Here is a 19441-nt window from a genome sequence, read left to right as displayed (position 1 = left end):
TATATTTTCGTTTAAATACTTAATTGTTTTAATGTGCAAATTAATCGTTTTTGTTTACTTTAGCGGGTACTTTTATTTTGAAGAGCTCGGCCACTGAAGTCTTATCCTAGCTGACTGGACACTGGTGGCTGCCAAACAACCGGAGCAGAATCTGAACGTGATACACAGAATAGCCTATCTGTGTGATGATATTATACGTTTGCAGTGTACAACCCTTTGTGCAACTTGTGTCTGAGATTCTCGTTGCACGACAGCCTGTAAAGAGTGACAGTTGTGAAAACGGGAGTAATTTGCACACGAAGTTCAAAGACGGTTTGTTTTGTATGCTAAACCGTAACGCTAATGCTAAGATAGCTTCAAGTGCAGTCGATATACTATAATAGTTCCCCACTTTGGATGTGTTAAAATTGTGTTTTCTACCAGAATAAGTCATCCGGGAACGGGAAAGGTATGTTTGTTACCAATAATAATGTAAATGTGAGTGTTGACCTGAAATGATATAGGAGCATTTCACTGTTTTAGTGAACCAATAGAAAACACTTTATCGAGGGGCCAAGCCCGAAGCCAAGGGCCTATTGTCCCTCATTGTATAATTTGTATTTGTATATTGTTTCGTTCTGCCAAATATTGCAATTCTGTCATAACCATTGCAGTGCAGTCAGTTTTTGCGAAACCCTGCCAATTGCAATATGGTAGAGGGCTATGCCAACTCGGGACGAGTGGCACCCACCTTTTGGGGGGCTTTTTGGGTTAAGGTTAGATAGTTTTATACAGTCCTTCCTTATAAATAGGCCTACAATTTGAGTTGAATTGAGTTTTACTGAGGTTAGGTTAGGGTCAGCTATTTATTGTCTCCACCAGGCCGAAGGCATGGGGAGAGAGTATGTTTTGCACTCCGTCCGTGTGTCCGTCCGTCCGTCTGTGAACAGCTAATCTCTGGCACCGTTGGCTTGATCGCAGCCATACGCACACAAACACACTCCCTGAATGCCAGAGCTGAACCTCTGCTCCAAAGTTTTCACATTGGCCTGTTATAGCGCCACCAGGAGGCCGCTTTGTGCAAAACAAATGTTTTGACAGTACACCTACAGATTTTGTCCAAACATCACGCAAATTGGTACACAGTCTTTCTAGAGCCATTCAACGAAACGGGTCTTTCAAATTTTTCAGACTCCATCCTGATTGGCTACGATTGGCTTCCAAAGTTCGCAGGAGTGCTCCGTTTCAAACAAAATGCTGCAAATCATGAACACATCGTGTGATTTCCGTGAAATTTTGCACGCACATTCCCACTAGGCAGAGGAAGAAATGCCACTTGAATATTTTCAACTCAGCCTCATGGTGGCGCTATAACTGGCCGATTTGTGTTTTTACCTATAACTGCACCGATCTGTGTAAAACCATGTATGTACACTCCCTAGAGGCCAAGGAAAAACCTTTGCCTGGAATTTTTCACATCTGCTCTTTATAGCGCCACCAGGAGGCCGACATATGTAAAACACATTTTCTAATATTACTCCTTCAGATTTTATCCAAATTTCACGCAAATCGGTACACATTGCTCTCCATAGTCATGTGATTTGTTTGATTTCTCATAATTATCCATCCTGATCGGCTACGATTGGCTTCTAAAGTTTTCAGGAGTAGCCCGTTTTGTACCCGTTTTGTACAAATCACCACAACTCCTCAACGCAGAGTCCGATTGCGGTGAAACTGCTACAGGCCAAGTCGTGACACACACACACACACGCACACACACACAAACCCCAAATAAACATGTTTATATTACTCCTAAACATTTTTCCAAACATCACACACACTCCTATCCACCTGGTGGAGACCTGTGCCCAGAAGGGCACTTTTTCTAGTTTAAAATGTTATGGTCTTCTTTCTCTCAAGTGTTCTATGTTTTTATGGCTTATTGTGCTTATTGCATTTTTTTCAGCCGTGCCTGACCTAATCTATAATGACTGGCCAAGTGTGTACCGGTATGTATGTGCATGCCAAAAATGGTGGTAGATCTAAATGTCAGAGTCACGAAAGTTGTTTGGCATGAGGAAACGGATATGTGTATCGAAGTTTTATTACCGACAGTCAAATGGTTAATGAGCTATGCCTGTTCAAAGTTTGCATTTTCAATTGAGTATTATAGTGCCACCCTTTGGTCAATAGTCGTGGGCAGCCCTCTACCATATTGCCAAGTTTTGCGAAAACCGACTGCACCGTTAAGCCGAACTGCTATTTTTGGCAGAAGAAGAAAAATAACAAACACCCCGCACACTGTCTTCAAATGCAGCCTTCATCAGGCTATGTTTATATAAAGATAGCCTGATGATCGAAGGCCGCATAGGCCGAAACGTTGCTGTCTCCTTATTCAAGTGTTTTCACTGCATTTGAAGACAGTGTGTGGGTGTTTTCTTTTTCATTGTTGGGCACCTTAAGACTCATCACCCCTCGTGTGTTTCTCCAAAACAGTCTGGATTTTCGGTGGTGAGGTGACCCTGATCCGGTGGTGATCTGACCACCGGAGCTGAAATAACATTGAGCGGTGGTGAGTAAAAACAGAGAAGGGCTGGGGCGGTGGTTTGCTCTTCACCGCGGCTCGTGACGTCATGTTGTAGTTCGGTGGTCACCTCACCACCGAAAATCCAGACTATGAATGAGCCTTTACCCTCTCCTACGCACCTGTCGCCTGTAGGTGTGCAAAAGCCTTGCTTTTTATTGGCGGAAGAACAAAATAAATCTGGCCAAATACAATAAGGGACCAAGAAGTCCCTTCATGCTTGGTCCCTTAATTAAGAATTATATTTTCGACGACATATTATAGACTACAGAAAATATTGCAGGCAGGCGCGCAGGAAGGTATTTATACCAGGGGGGCTGAAGGGTGGGAGGGCCTATTTAGGACCTAGCACCGCAGAATCATGTACACACGTGCACACGCACAACCACACTCACACACAAAGCAAAGCAAAGTTCTTTGTTTACCCAGGGTGAATGGACTAAGCTCGAGATGCTTGTTTACAGCCAGACCCTGCTCATAGAACATTTCATGGTAGGGGTTCAATGCCTTGCTCAAGGGCACTTCAGTGGTGGTAATTTTAACGTGCCGGTCCGGGGATTCGAACTGGCAACCTTCCGATAACAAGACCGCTCCGCAAACCGTTCGGCCACCGCTGCCACTGCTCCTTGCACCGTGACAGGCAGCCTGCACAGCGCAAGAAAAAATATTTAACACACCTCTCCATTAGGCAGTGTGTATGCATCAGCAAGCATTACAATCTGTTAGCCTTAGCCCACTTAAACTACTAGAGAGAGAGAGAGATGTGTGCACACAGACATCTCTGAACTGTGCGCTGATACGCTCCAACACAAACACTCTGCCTCGACAAACATCACCCCTCATGTGAGTCCTGCACAGCGGCATCTTTACAAGAAAAGAAAAACACATTTCTCTAACAAACACACACCTGTTTACTTATTAGTTGTCGCTGTGTTGTTATTTCCACCTCCTCATTCGAGTAACCGAGTTAATCATAACAGTATGTGACTCTTATTGTGTTGTTGTTTGGGTCAAGCAAGTGTCAAAATACAATAAAAACAGTTGAGAATGGGATGTATACAGTTGGAGGGGGTACAGCATACAAAGCCAGTAAGCCATTAAATCATAAAATATATATTTTTTTTGGACCGTCTCGACAGGGGGGGCTGCATCGGCCACCAGGGGAGGGTGCCGCCCCAAAAGCCCCATACTTGCCAAGCCCATGATTGCATGACCCTGAAATGCTCTGTGCAAAAGTAACTTGTCCAATTCAAAAGTGATTACCCTTCCTTCTTTATTGGCTGTTATTGTCAAGAAAGACACAGGAGTGCAACGTAGGCTACCAACAAGCTGGCCAGATGTATGGAGAACCGGGATAACTGGAAGCGACAATGATCTAGAGAGAGAGAGTTGAAGTTAAGTGTCTCTCAAAGTCTTTGCAATTAATCCTGAACTTTGGGATTTTATTGTTTTCATTCCAGACTGTGAGGAGTCCAGACAGCAGGTGCAGATGAACTCTCCATACCCAGCCAGACCCGTTTCAATGAAACAGGAGGAACCTGAAGACCAGCCAGAACTCAGTAAGGCCCAATTCCAATCCGCTCCCTTGCTGACTCAATGAGCCCTCACTGACTTAGGTGCGCGAAGTCTGCGAGGGCTTGAGGGCTGTCTCATTTGAAATCGGTAAGTCAGTGAGGGCTCAGCCCCGCCCCTTTATGCACCCTTTGCCAAAGTCAGCATTGATGCTAAGGACAGTTTTTTGAGTGGTGCAACCACTCCTATAGACAGCTATGTGCGTGGCTGTGTCCCTGGGTCTGTCCCTGTGTCCGAGCACGAAAATAGTGTTATAGCGTTTGTTCACCACCAATTGTCACTGTTGCACAGCCTAACACACAGACACAGACAGGCCAGGGAGGAGGGCTTGGACAGGACAGATCGGCACCACTCGCTTCAGACAGGTCTGATTTATTTTTACTGAAGTATCATGAATGGTGGACTCATCTTCAAAGTGCTGTCCCATATTCCTTTCACAACATTTTGGAGCCCTTGCAGCCTCTCACCCTCAAGCACGTCACTAAAGTCAATGAGGGCTCAGGGCTTGAGGGAGTCGATTGGAATTGGGCCTTTGTCTCTCTCTTTTCCAGCATCAAGGCGTTCATTGTCACATACAACAGTTGCTAGCTGCACTTTAACTGAATGCAGCTTCTTCCAATAGTTGCAGTGATTAGTTCTTTAATGCACCCAGCAAAGATGCATCTCGCAGATTCTGGTACCCAAATAGCCTACCTCTAACTAGCTCCACCTTTAGTCCACTTGCACATACAATGTCTCAAAATCTAATGAACAGATTGCCATGGAGCTTGCTCTGAGCATGCATGCTCCCTGGAAGATGAACCCATGTGACCCAATGACCTATCTTTCACCATCAGCCCAAATGTTTTACACAAGTTTGGGGCGGCTTGATTATGGAAAATAATAATTAGGCCTATATATATTAAAGGGCCACTTCACCCCGTTTGCAACCAGATCTTATTGTAATGATAATATTAAAGGACACAAACACTTTCCTGGAGGGTTGCATATGTGTGTAATGTGTGTTTTTAGATAGTCACGACACCATGTTCATGACCAAAATTTGTCATGAAAATGTGGTCTCACTTCCTTCCTGGACTACAAGTACAATTTACAATTGTGGCATTTAGCAGACTCTTAATCCAGAGCGATTTACCGTAAGCAAGAACAAAACATGGCAATGCATCAAATACATAAAAATAGTCAATAGTCAAGAATTATACGTAAGCTAAGAACCAGTGGAATATCTATACTGTATAATGAAACTATGAGTATACACTATAGAGTGCTATGTCTACAAAAATGCTATCTAAACTAGAAAGGTCGCAATTTAAAAAAATTGCAAAGTGTGGTTGCCGCAGTCGCTTACATAGGCCCCTCCCACTAACGTTGCTAGCCAATTACAATTTCAAGTCACACCTGTGATCATGTGTAAGTAATTCGGAGGGTATTTATGCCCCCAAAAAAAATATTCTGCAACAAACGGTTATTTCTTTTGCATTTGCGGCGCCCCCTATGGATGAAAATGGAATTGCTTTTGGCTTTTGGTTGATTAAACCACCCGCGATATCTGATTCAAATTTGGGGTGGGTTGGACATTTGGTTTGTGATTTGTGGCTTTTTTTGTAAAATAGGCCCCTCCCACTAACTTCGGAAGCCGATTACGGCCGAACGATACGAACTATCACAATTATTTTGTGAGATTTGGACAAAGTTTGTAGGAAGAGGAGCAAAAAGTGTGTTTTGGAGAAAATTCTAAATGGCGGACAATCTATCATGACGCACTAATAATAATAATAATAAAGTGTTACAATTACAATAGTCTGGTTGCCCCAATAACTAGCTTTGGAGATGCGTCAGAGCTGGATTCCTGAATGGGAAATTCTGGGCACAAGCCCTGCAGGGCCCAAAGAGCAGGGTGGCACTGTAGAAAATTAGGCCAATTAAGTCAGAGGCATTCACCCTGGAAATCTTAATTATAGCGGCTCTCATATAATGTTATGTATTGTTACATATACAAATAATAAAGTGGTGAAAGAACATAACCAGCTGATCAGTCAGTCTATCATATGATTCTAAAGTAAAGGGCCCCAGCACGAAAAGCTACTATAGTGTACCCGCATACGGCCTGTTTTGAAACCGAAAATAGCTAAAGTATAACATAATTCTTAAAACACCAAAAGGGGTTCCCGCCCGTCACTACACCATTGGTTCTCAAAGTTGGGGTCTCAGCTGGTCCTTAGAAGGGTAGAAACTAAAATCAGCCAGAGAATGTATCATTCATATACTGTACAGTACTATGCTGCGTGAATAAACATACAATTTGATAGCATACAGTAGATCACCCAGGTTTTATGTTTTTTCAATCCCCACACGTGTATGTATAAGTGTTGCAACACTTAAAATGTAGAATATGAAATTTTAACGGCAATATTGTATATCGTATCGATATCGCAATATTTGGCATAAATACAGAGATATGAAATCTTGTCCATATCGTGAAGCCCTACTTGTAATCCAGAGCCCATAGAGTATAGACAGAGTTACGACAACTCCGTTCACTTCATGGGGCCAGTCCTCTTCTACATAGACTTCTATTGGCGAATAGGGACACCGGAAGTTTACAGAATCTATTGTAGTCGATAGGGCTCGCCACGTGACCGGGCTGTTTTCTGCCCCCTCAATGTCGCAACTCTGTCTATACTCTATGGCTCTACCACGGCCTGAATGATTCAGCCCTGCAGTCCTGGTGTGAGATATGCTCTGGACAACAGATGTCAATATGAAGTTGAGGATAACATTGACCACTTCTGTGTCTTAGTCAGACTTCTCTCTCCTTTCTTTCGTAATCTTTTTTGTCATCAGACGGACAGCTTGGTCATATACTTCTCTCTTTGTTGACGTTTTTGTTAACTCATCCTCCTGCCGTTAACCCAGTGGTGGAAAGTAACTAAGTACATTTACTCAAATAATGTACTTAAGTACAATTTTGAGGTATTTGTACTTTACTTGACTGTATTCCAATTTCCAATACATTTACATCTACTCCACTACATCTCAGAGCCAACATTTGTACTTTTACTCCACTAGAATTATTTGAAAACTTGAGTTACTAGTTACTTTGGAGATTTACATTTTGATTAGAAAAACATACATTACTGTAACCACTTCAACCCTATATACATTTCGACCATTTGAAAATAGCTGATCTACAAGCTCACAATGCGTCGCGATGCGATGCATTGTGTGCGACCTCTCTTTTCTATTCGAATATGAATATAAACTGGAAAGGTTGCAATTTTGAAAAAGTGCAAAGTGTGGTTGCCGCAGTCGCTTACATAGGCCCCTCCCACTAATGTTTCTAGCCAATTACAATGTCGCGTCAACCTTGTGATCATGCGTAAGTAATTCGGAGGGGATTTATCCCCCCCAAAATCATGTTTTTGAAACAATCGGTTACATTTTTCGCATTTGCGGCGCCCCCTATGGATGAAAATGGAATTGCTTTTGGAACTTGGTTGATTGAACCACCCGGGACATGTGATTCAAATTTGGGATGGTTTGGACATTCCGTTCGTGATTTGTGGCATTTTTTGTAAAATAGGCCCCTCCTACTAACTTCGGACGACGATTACGGCCGAAGTATACGCACTACCAAAATTCTGCAGTTGGTCTTTTAATCGGATAGGTCCGGAGATCATGTGTGCCGATTTTTGTGAGATTTGGACAAAATCTGTAGGAGGAGGAGCCAAAAGTGTTTTGGAGAAAATTCAAATTTGCAGGATTTTTTTCCCTGACGAAAATGGGCGTGGCCTATATGTGGAAATGCATCATGACCCAAGGAATCCATGGAAAAATAAATTTAGATTTGACGACTTACGGTTCAAGAGTTATAGGGAAAAACGCAAAGTGGGCTGTAATAGCGCCACCATGAGGCTGACAGATGTAATTCCCTTTCAAAACTGTGGGAGGAGTAGTGCGGCAAAGTATCCAAATGTACAATAACAATAGTCTGGTTGCCCTGTTAGGGCAACCACACTAATTACATAAGTTGAGCCTTTGAGGCGGTTCAATTCTAATCATCAATTTTAATGCACGCGTTAATGTCACGCAACGCGGGCAGTGGAGCCACCCTTCATTGATTAAAAAGGGAACATTCCCTGGTGACGGACGCGGCGCTGACGCGCCCGGTGGAGCCCCGGTGTTAGGCTTAAAATAAATAAAACAACGATATAGCAGAGAGAAACGCATGCTTGGATTTGTCTCAATTCTTTTATTTAACAATAAGCAACAATTGTTGCTTTGACCCAATCCGCCCATAGCCTTCATGAAAGCAGTGACGCACAAATAATTAGGCTTACAATAAAACATCCGACCGTAACAAATCAACATTAAATAAAACAAATAAAAAAGATATAATCCAAACACACACGACGAACAGCATTTTGCATTTATAACTGAAATAAACTCAGAGGCTTCGTGGAAACAGCACACGCAAGTGTAAAGGAAAGGCATTTTCCTTATCTTGCCGTAAAATTAACTGATATAAAGCGTCATTTAATCGAGGCTTTATGACAGCAGCGAGACGAGTGCTTGCTGCGAGGCGCACGCAATCAGAGCTGCCTGGGAGAAATGCGAGGCCCTGTGCTTTAATAATTAATTAATTAATATCCAAAACTATACAAAAATGTTCACATTTCTAAGGACAAACCTTATTAGAAAAATATTAATAGCATATGAAAGCCTTTTGAAATGTGTAGGCCTGTAGGTTACTGAATTGCAGGTGCTGCCAAATAAGTATAATTACTAGGCTACCAAATGCCAGTCAGTTGCGCAAATATAGGTCAGATCAATTAGCAGAGCGGAGCAGCTTCTCACTGACCAGCTCTTCTTAAAGTTTACTTAGCCTACTTGAATAATATGACATAGTGTTGGATCTCCATCCTCCAGACAAACAAACCTTGAATTTTAATTGGATTATGCCTATAATTCTTCTTTCTTCAAACCAGCACGAGCCACAAGGTAAGAAACTATATAATGATTCACTGTTCGCACAGCACCCAGGCATGGGGTAATCACGTCGCATTCCCATCAAAGTAGCACACTAACTTTGTGATCAACCTTCTTAATTTGCTTATTTTATTTGTAAAAAGCAACACTGAATTAAGACATGAGAGAGAGAGAGAGAGAGAGAGAGAGAGAGAGAGAGAGAGAGAGAGAGAGAGAGAGAGAGAGAGAGAGAGAGAGAGAGAGAGAGAGAGAGAGAGAGAGAGAGAGAGAGAGAGAGAGAGAGAGAGAGAGAGAGAGAGAGAGAGAGAGAGAGAGAGAGAGAGAGAGAGAGAGAGAGAGAGAGAGAGAGAGAGAGAGAGAGAGAGAGAGAGAGAGGCCGTCTCCCTCCGTGAGGCCCTGTGCGGCCGCACCGTTCGCACAACCTAAAAAGGGTCTCTGTCTCTGAGAGTGCAATATTATAGTTAGTTACCGTACTTACATTAGTGCAGAAAAGAGACAATAAATCCCGCTTTGGAGAAGATGCGTTCCGAATCCGAAGGGGTTGTAGTGGCAAAGATGCGTTCCGAATCCGAAGGGGTTGTAGTGGCAGGGAATCGGGGATGGATAGAATCCCTGATTCTATCCAGAATCAGGGATTCTACACTTTTGATTTCTTTTGGGCGGCATGACTGCAGGCTGCAGCTGTTCTTGTTGACTTCCTTGTTGTTACCACGAGTGAGGGGGGAGAGGGGGCGGTGCGAGATCTGCGAGGCGCCAGCATGCAGCATGGCTCGCGGACCAAATGGGGCCGGCTCGCAGACCAAAAGCGGCCGCTTCTTTTTTTTTAAAATGACTATTCGATTCCCGTGCATATCGATCGATCGTCGATTAATCGTTTTTTTTGGGTCAGCCCTAGTTCGCTCCTGTCCCATTCTGCTACCCAAGGTGTCCACTTCCTCGCCACCAGGGGGTGTAGTTTCATCTACTCGTATTCGGGTGAGCTGTCTCACTACTACTTCCCAGCCCCGCACCAGTGTCGCCAGATTCCCTGTCACTCTCGCCTGGCAGGGACAGACACTCACCGTTCCAGCTCTTATCGACTCCGGTGCCGATGAGAGCTTCATTGACCTCCAGTATGCTCAGAAGGTGGGCCTCCCTGTGTCTCCTCTCAAGGCTTCTGTCTGCCTTCGCTCTGAATGGTCATTCCTTGGGAGCACTCCACAGCACCTGTTTCCCATTTACAACCTCCCCACCCGAGCGTCATCTGCAATCAGCTGATGAGGCTACAAGAGCCAGGCCTGTCTGCAGCTCGGCGCCAGTTCTTCTCCAGTCTACGGTGGATAAAGCTAGACAGCCAGACATAGGTCCTCAGTGCTTAGAGTTAGACAGTTAAACGTCACGCCGTTACTGTGCTGCTTTTCTCTCCTCTGTGAACCTGCCATTGACTCAATGACCTTCTCTTCTCCTCTCCAGTGTTTCCGGGACCCGAGCTCTGTGGAGCAGCCTATAGATCCCTGCAGTCTTTTCACCCCCCGTGTTTGTGAATAAAAACCCGTCCGGGTGGGCTTAACTCTGCTTTGCCCCTCCTTGCTGTGCTTTTGGGTCACACCACACTCAAGTCATAACAGGAATATCTATAAACTATACATATACTTTAAAGTGCTATGTCTACATAAAATGCTATTCTAGTGCTGTCTACATAAAATGCTATAAGCCTGCATAAAATGCTATCTAAGTCTACATAAAGTACTATCTAAGTTACATAAGTTGAGCCTTTGCATATGCCTGTAAGTTTGTCGGGGGTAGGGCAAGTGCTACAGGCCAAGATGGAGTCTGAAGAAGAACTATGGCGGAAGTTTGGGAGTGAGGCTGCAGTTCTGATTGTAATGGGAAGTGCATTCCATAGTTTTGGAGCTAGAAGGGAGAAGAGTTTGGGACGTATGGAGCGTTGTCCCAGCGTTTTTAGTGAAGGTACTTCCAGCTTGTGTAACTTCCTGTCACGTGTAAAGTAAACGTCAATGTCAACATCCTTTTTCTGTTCCTTCATTCCAGAGACCCCAGGCCGGTCTATGGCATCCAGTCTGCAGGTGAAGATGAGTTTTCCAGAAGCAGCCAGAACCATTTCTCCAGGGCTCCCAGCAGCAGGACGGAGGAAGAGACAGAGACGATTACCCCAACACTTCCACGACTTTGACTTGGGTGAGTGGGTTTTTACTGGGGACGCTGTATCCCATCATGGGGGGACAGAGTGACATTCCGACTCACCGCCATTCCAACTACTTGGCTTTCAATGGCCACCATTAACAGCCTATATAAGGCAAAAACACATTTTCATTATGCTTTAAGCAGCATGTGACGTGTCAAACAATGGGGTTTTCATGATTTGCAAAAAAACACTCCTTGCTTAGATTGTGCAAATACATTCACCCATTCAACACCGATGGCAGCGGAGACCATGCAAGGCACCAACTGCACATCGGGAGCAATTAGGGGTTCAGAGTCTTGCTCAAGGACACTTCGACACTAACTTTGGGGGAGCCCGGGTTCGAACCAGGGACTGTGCGGTCCCATCCGGCCACTCTACCCCTGAGCCTCCTTGGGCTAAATTCGCCCATAGCCACTTGCCCAAATGTGCCCAAATGTAGTGACCTCATCACATTTGGGCACATTTGTGATGCCTGTTTGATTCCCATTGCTGCACGTTCCTCCAGACACAGCTGATGTTGATCACATAACTATTCTGTTTTTAATCTCATTCAAGATGACATCCAGACAGTGTGTTACTAATTTTAAACTGAATCAGCACACTCAAATATGTATCTGAAAATATTTTTGGTTAGAAATACGTAGTAGCTGAATGTCCCATAGCTTTAGTTTAGTTTATTTAGGATCCCCATTAGCTGTTACACCTGGCAAGAGCTATTCTTCCTGGGGTCCTGGTAGAGTTCCAGAAAGGCATTGCCCTGTACATGACTGTATTCTTCATAGCCTGAAGGTATGCGACACTCTGATTGGTTCAGAAGCATACAGCATTCCATTTTAGACTGAAACTTCAAAATAGAATTCCCAAAAAGCCACTGCACCCCGTATTTAACAGCATTCAAATAAGTACATATTCTTCAACTATTTCAGTGCACGTCACCTCATGTCTGGAGGTGTCTTGCATAACGTCATGCACTTGTAGGCATGAGCTATGATTGGTCTACTTACTGACCTACCTACTGAAAATTAAATGTTGTATAATTATGATTGGCCAACAGCCTAACTTACTCCCAAATCAGAGCTCACATATGAAGTTTTTCTTTTCCAGAACCACCTTTTATAATGTCTACTTCGTAACTGGTAATAGCTATTTTTATAAACGGAAAACGGAATACAGTGTGGATGACTATCATGTTGATTTTCTGCTCCTAGACATCAAAGAGGAGTTTTCTCCTAAACGGGAGAGGAGCCCCAGTCTGCTTCAGGAGGAACCAGAGCCTCCAGAGATTAAGCAGGAACAGGAGGAGCTACTTCAAAGACCAGAGGAGCCTGATGGGTCAATGTCGACATTACTAGCAGTGAAAAGTGAAGATGAGGATGAAGACATCTCTTCGCACGTTAAAGTTGAACATGGGTCTGACACTGAAGACCGTGATTATTGGGAGAAGTCCAGTGAATCTGACACTGAAGACGGTGATTATCGGGAGGAGTCCAGTGGAGGTCAGTCAGTGTTAAACACAGGGACAGGATCTACATTTGTGGGGAAAACAGAGTTGGCACAGCAATTAGGAGAACAAAAGCGAAATATGGGAAGAAAACAAAGTATTAAGGTTCCGCGCCATTGACGTTCATCAATGCCAATTGAAGCCCCTGTGGGGGGGACCCCCACAGGGGCGGGTGGAGGTGCATGCGCTCAAATACGGAGCATGTCAAACAAAGCACTGCGCACACAGTGTCCTCTCCAATATGGCACAGTGCATTTATCATCTATATGGCAAAGCGCTGATTATCAAAACATAAAACTGTAATAGTAAATACTAAACAGTGCAGGCACACACTCGCACACTTGTACAGAGACCAGAAAAGAGAACAACAGGAGAGGGGGCATAATTGGCAGACAGCACAGCAGCAGCACAGCGGCCCGAGAACACAATAAAAAATATAACTAACACTATAACACAATATAGAAGACATAGGTCTATATATTAACATTACAGCAGCCAGCAGCAGTTTGGCACATCATCAGAATACAATCTGCCTTCCACATTCACAACGTGAACCTCCTCCTCCGCCTCCAACAACTCGATAACGTTCTCATGTTAGTTTGTTACTTATTTTCTGAGCCATGCAAATAAACAACAACCCGCACTGACCGGAGACAGAGAGATGAATGCGTCCTGCCGCTCCCGCACGTAAAGCTAAACCAGAAACAGGACAGTCATTGCGCCAGCACGGATGTAGCCTCGGAAACCCAGACGTTTTATTTCCAGCACGGAGGTGGGGGGGGGATATCGTTTGGGGATAAAGTTTGCACGCTTCTATCTGTTACTTCTCTGACACCGCTCAGTTCAAATTCAGCCAGTCAATAGTGGGACACCGCTGAGAGCCACATGAGTGGAACAGGTCCTGGACAGGCCTTGTTTACAAGATGGGTCTATACCGGGGCACTGGAGGGCTCCACATCGTCGGCTCTGTGCCATCAAAGAAACGTTGTTTTGACCAAAAATGAAATCTGGGACAAGGAATAGGAGATACAGGCGATAGAAAGAAACTGATAGAATGGATTATTATTGCGAGAACAATCTAAGATGGGCGATCCAACAACAGGTAGCTACCCGATGCTAACGCAAGTAGCATTATGGCTTGATCGATCGAAAGTGCTATAGAAGCGCAATTGCCATTGATCTACGCCAATGGTGGTAAGAGTTGTATTAAATAATAGGCTTCAATTGACCTAGATCTACGCCAATGGCGCGGAGGGTGTTTTAATGTAGTTTGCAGGTCATTCCATGTATTAGGGCCACAGAAGCTAAAAGCAGATCTACTAAGTTCAGAATTAACTTTTGGTACCTTGAATTTGGGGAAATTACTTGATCGGGTGTGGTAGGGTTCAGAGTCCCAATTCAGAAATGATGAGATTTATTTAGGACAATCTCCAAGCATGCTTTATACAAGAACAGGTGCCAATGCAGTTCTCGTCTCTTTGTCAGGGAGGACCATCCAACCTTGTTATATAAGATACAATGTTGAGTACCATAGCTATCACCCTTAATACCATAAATCTAATCAGGTGATAAACGGAGTCTAGGGATTTAATAGTGGATGCTGCTGCATGTCTATAGATTATGTCCCCATAATCCAAGACAGACAGGAACACTGCCTCTCTTTCTGCTAATGACAGGAAAGCTGGCTTTATGTCTATAAAAAAAAATCTGTTGCAATTTACTAGCAAGGACCTCTACATGGTGTTTAAAAGTAAGTCATCAATCCATATACCAAGATATTTATACTATGTGACTCTTTCAATATCAACTCCATTCATAGAAGATATGTGAATGTCATTGCGAACGCAGTGAGCACTAACTATAGAAGCTGGCCTAAACTGTCTGTCTGTGTGTCTGTGTGTCACGCTGTAACACCTACCGGTTGTAGGTTTTCCATTGCGACTTGTATAGAGTCTGCAGTACAATACATTAATGTCATCTGCATAGAGATGACAGCTACAGTTATTTAAAAATGAGGTGATATTATTTATATAAATACTAAATAGGATCAGGCCCAGTATTCATCCTTGTGGGACACCTTTTGAAATGGTTAAAAACTCAGACTGGGTATTACCCATTTTCACACATTGACATCTTTCAGACAGGCAGCTTTGGAACCAACTGCAGACATTTGTGTCAAAACCAATACTGTGTAATCTCTGCAACAGAAGGGAATGATGGACAGTATCAAAAGCTTTAGATAAATCTACAAATAGAGCATCACAGTGCATGTTTTATCTAGGGCTGATGCTAAATCATTTACTACTAAGGTGGTGGCTGAGATTGTGCTGTTTCTCTCTAAAGCCGGATTGATGCGGGTTTAGGACTGAGTGTTCTGAGATAAATGTTTTAACCTGGTTGTTTACCAGGGATTACATAATTTAACAGAGCTCTAGATGGAAGTTGTACCTGTACTCACTATTTTTAACCTGCCTGTTCACATCTCTCTCTCTCTCTCTCTCTCTCTCTCTCTCTCAGGAGTGAGGACCCGGTCTTCAGATACACACATCTGTACACATTGTGAAAAGGTTTTCATGACTGCATGTGACCTGAGGCGACACCGGCATATACATACTGGTGAAAAACCTTTCCAATGTAAAGATTGTGACAAGAGTTTCAGCTGTGCAGGTTCTCTGAAGACACACCAGCTTATCCACACTGGAGCAAAATCTTTCCACTGTAAATATTGTGACAAGAGTTTCTATCACAAAACTCACCTGAAGACACACCAGCTTATCCACACAGGAGAAAAGCCTTTCCAATGTAAAGATTGTGACAAGTGTTTCAATCAGTCAACTCACTTGAAGAGACACCAGCGTATCCACCATGGAGGGAAACCTTTTCAATGTAAAGATTGTGACGAGAGATTCAGCTATGGAGCTTCTCTGAAGTCACACCAGCGTATCCACACTGGAGAAAAATCTTTCCACTGTAAATATTGTGACAAGCGTTTCTATCGCGCAGCTCACTTGAAGTCACACCAGCTTATCCACACAGGAGAAAAACCTTTCGAATGTAAAGATTGTGGCAAGCGTTTCAATCAGTCAACACACGTGAAGACACACCAGTGTATCCACACAGGAGGAAAACCTTTCCACTGTAAAGATTGTGACAAGAGTTTCTATTATTCAAATGACCTGGAGAGACACCAGCGTATCCACACAGGAGAAAAACCTTTCCACTGTAAACATTGTGACAAGAGTTACCATTATTCTACTGACCTGAAGATACACCAGCATATCCACACTGGAGAAAAACCTTTCCAATGTAAACATTGCAACAAGGGATTCACCCGGGCAACTTCTCTGAAGAAACACCAGAGTATCCACACTGGAGAAAAACCTTTCCAGTGTGAACATTGTGGCAAGAGTTTCCGTACGTTAATCCTACTGAACATACACCAGCGTAGCCACACAGGAGAAAAACCTTTCCAGTGTAAACAATGTGACAAGAGTTTTAGTACATCAAGTTATCTGAGGGTACATCAGCGTTACCACGCTGGAGAAAGACCTTTCCACTGTACATATTGTGACAAACGTTTCAAACAGAAAAGGGAGCTGAAGATACACCAGCGTATCCACACTGGAGAAAAACCTTTCCAGTGTAAACTTTGTGACAAGAGTTTCTGTCAGTTAACTTCTCTGAAGTATCACCAGCGTTCTCACACTGGAGATAATCCTTTTCCACTGTAAACGGTGTGATTAGAGTTTCAGTGAGCCACTGGAGAAAAACCTTTCCACTGTAAATATCACGTCAGCTGAAGGGACGCCAGCATGTTCACACTGGAGAAAACGCTTGTCACGATTTTGACAATGTGAAAAGAAACTCACCTGGAAACCCCACATAGACTACTTAAAAACTAAAATATCAAAAACAATATATATAAATATATAAAATGAAAGACCTCATTAAAGGGATATTTCACTTAAAAATGTCATCATCTAGTCAGGCTTATGTGAACACCCCACACAGTTACTTCAGTCAGTATTTAGATATGTGATATTCATTTTAGCTGTCCCGCCCCTTCCTATACAAACTAACTAATAACTTAAAACTCCATTTAACATAGATTCATCGAAAACATCCAACCTATTTTCTGTTGACTGATAATGTCCTAATATGTGAGTGGGCCGTGGTTTGTCATTTACTATTTTAATTTATTTTTAATAATTATTTTTGATTTTGTGAGGAGGAGGGGGGGCTGGAGCTGGAGGAGGTTTGTTTCCAAAATAATTATTATAAATAAATAAAAAACAGTTAATGATTTTTTGATGAATTTTAACCATGATAGCATGGTTAAAATGGAGTTAAGTTATAATGGATTTGTATAGGAAGGGAGTGGGGCACCTAAAATGAATATAAAATATCTAATTACTGAATCAAGCAACTTAAGAACTGCCCGGGGTGTTCACATAAGCCTTTAAAAAAATGTTTTAATATAAAATCACTCCAGAAACTATACAATTCTCTAATACTACCATATCAGTAAGTTACACTGTGTCGAAGTCTGGGGAAACACATCTAAAACTACATTACACCCTATCGCTATCCTACAAAAGAAAGCAATAAGAATTGTCAAACGGGCCGATTATCATGCACCAACAAATTCACTATGCATTAAAAACGGCACATTGAAATATCAAGATTTAGTCACCCTCTCAACACAGCTATAATAAGGTATATAATATGTTGCTTCCAATCAGCATGCATGAGCTAAGCCTAGGGAAAGCTCCTATGAACTCAGGGGAATTGGAATTTGTAAAAAGACTAACATTTCACGGACCAACATCAAAGAGAGATGTCTTTCTGCCATTGGGGTGAACCTATATGGAATAATCTGGACACTGAACAAATATTAAGCAACTCAATCATAAAATTCAAGAGAACGTATAAAGCAAAGGTAATTGATGGCTATATGGAATCACTCTAATTATATGGTAATTATATAGTAATAGTAACCATACAGTATATGTGTGTATCCCTGTACGTGTGCATGCGAGCATATGTGCGTGGCCATATGGGTAGTTATTTGTATACCGGTATGTATATATGAGTGTATGTGTGAGGAAATACACATGTCTAAAATCAAAATACAAACAGTATATGTATGTATATGAGGCAACCACTTCATATGTAAACATGTATATGAATACATATGTATTTACATATGTATTATATACAAATAAATAAAAAGTGATTTATATAATTATCAATATTATTATTATTATTATTATATGGTCATAAGGGAAAATAAATGTTTGTTTGTTTTGATTTGGTAAGAAATCAAAAGACGCAATGTTGAAACATGTTTTCTTTATTTTGCTTTTGTAAGAAATGCAGCAATGTTGAAACTTGTTTCTTTATTTTGCTTTTTTTTCCTTCTATGAAATAATTTACTTAAATATGAAAAAAGGTGGGCACAATAAGCTTTGGCTTCAGCCCTTTTCCTTTTCGGTCAATTGTATCATGTTAATCCTTTTGTTTGTATGTAAAACTGCTGTTATGTCATGACCGAGACAAATAAACTAACTAACTAAAACTAACTAACTAAAAGAGTTTCAGTCAGTTAAGTTCTCTGAAAACCAAAGGGGAAAAAAGTAAGTAAGTAGGCCTACATAAATAAATCAATTACGTAACTTTAAATTACCTCACTGGGTGGATCAAACTAAACAGCTGTATGGTAGTTGGTAGACCAGCAACATTTTCATGGATACAAATACTGCTTCTGTGAACTAGTGTTATGTTGGTGTAATTACTATAAATGACCATGTAAACAATATCAAGTGTGTGTGTTTTGGTTTTTTTTTACATTCCCAATGGGGCACTGTTTCATGTACTTATATAGCAGTTAACCGAGGGGAAATTACATGAATTTGTATGAATTTTGAATTAATTATGATTATGTTTTTGTCTACACCAGGCCGAAAGCATGTGGAGAGAGTATGTTTTGCATTCTGTCCACCCGTGTGTGTTAGAGCCTGTGCCCGCCCGGCCCATTATGGTTCCGCAGAAGCCCAGAGTCTGTCAGCAGCCCCTCGTGCTATTTAATACAAACTCCTTTAGTAGATGGTATTTCTCCTGCAGTATTTGTGTGTGTGTGTGTGTGTGTGTGTGTGTGTGTGTGTGTGTGTGTGTGTGTGTGTGTGTGTGTGTGTGTGTGTGTGTGTGTGTGTGTGTGTGTGTGTGTGTGTGTGTGTGTGTGTGTGTGTGTGTGTGTGTGTGTGTGCGAGGAATTGTTTGATGAAGAGAATGTAACGTGTGTGTGTTGCCGTGCTGCAGAAGCAAATCCAGTCTGGGTGAAATGAATTGCGCAAAATTAATATAACGGCACATGAGCCCAAGTCCGGCCCTGGCCTGTTCCAGGTTGTCCCCAGCTAAATGATGGAGAGTTGGTAATCAAATTGACCCTTATAGAATTGAGCATGGAGCATAAGCTAGACAAATGTTTATTTCTGACGGCTGAACATAACCTCTTTCAGAAAAAAATTATAATAATCCTGTAGGGCCTAAAGTGTAAAAATAGTTGGCACCGAATAGTAGGAATGAGAATGACCCAGTAAAAATGTATACATCCTAATAAGATAAAGAAAAT

General features: G+C 42.3%; 2 protein-coding genes across 3 annotated transcripts in view; both read left to right on the top strand.

Annotated features, from left to right (window-relative positions):
- Window positions 1–19441, top strand: part of LOC306913168 (uncharacterized protein) — a 66740-nt gene that overhangs the window by 25613 nt on the left and 21686 nt on the right. The window lies entirely within an intron of this gene.
- LOC306913169 (uncharacterized protein) lies at window positions 197–17964 on the top strand. 2 transcript variants are annotated; one of them, XM_079489748.1, is made up of 6 exons: window positions 197–448; window positions 2476–2551; window positions 4024–4122; window positions 11156–11302; window positions 12518–12805; window positions 15328–17964. In XM_079489748.1, exons 3-6 carry the CDS (start codon window positions 4053–4055, stop codon window positions 16539–16541), a joined length of 1719 nt encoding a protein of 572 aa, XP_079345874.1. In that variant the 5' UTR covers window positions 197–448; window positions 2476–2551; window positions 4024–4052; the 3' UTR covers window positions 16542–17964. The 2 variants fall into 2 exon arrangements, with proteins under 2 accessions (XP_079345874.1, XP_079345873.1); XM_079489747.1 differs by lacking the exon at window positions 2476–2551.

This window comes from Electrona antarctica (genome assembly GCF_951216825.1).
Source record: "Electrona antarctica genome assembly, chromosome: 20".
Taxonomy (NCBI): domain Eukaryota; kingdom Metazoa; phylum Chordata; class Actinopteri; order Myctophiformes; family Myctophidae; genus Electrona; species Electrona antarctica.
Note: the sequence above shows the minus strand (reverse complement) of the source record. Positions and strands in the feature narration are given on the sequence as shown.

What these genes read in the sequence shown, in the direction of transcription:
- LOC306913169 (XM_079489747.1), top strand. Translation starts at nt 4,053, where the DNA reads ATGAACTCTCCATACCCAGCCAGACCCGTTTCAATGAAACAGGAGGAA. An exon ending in CTTCCACGACTTTGACTTGG is followed by an intron (nt 11,303 to 12,517) that starts GTGAGTGGGTTT and finishes TTCTGCTCCTAG; the next exon opens with ACATCAAAGAGGAGTTTTCT. An exon ending in TCGGGAGGAGTCCAGTGGAG is followed by an intron (nt 12,806 to 15,327) that starts GTCAGTCAGTGT and finishes TCTCTCTCTCAG; the next exon opens with GAGTGAGGACCCGGTCTTCA.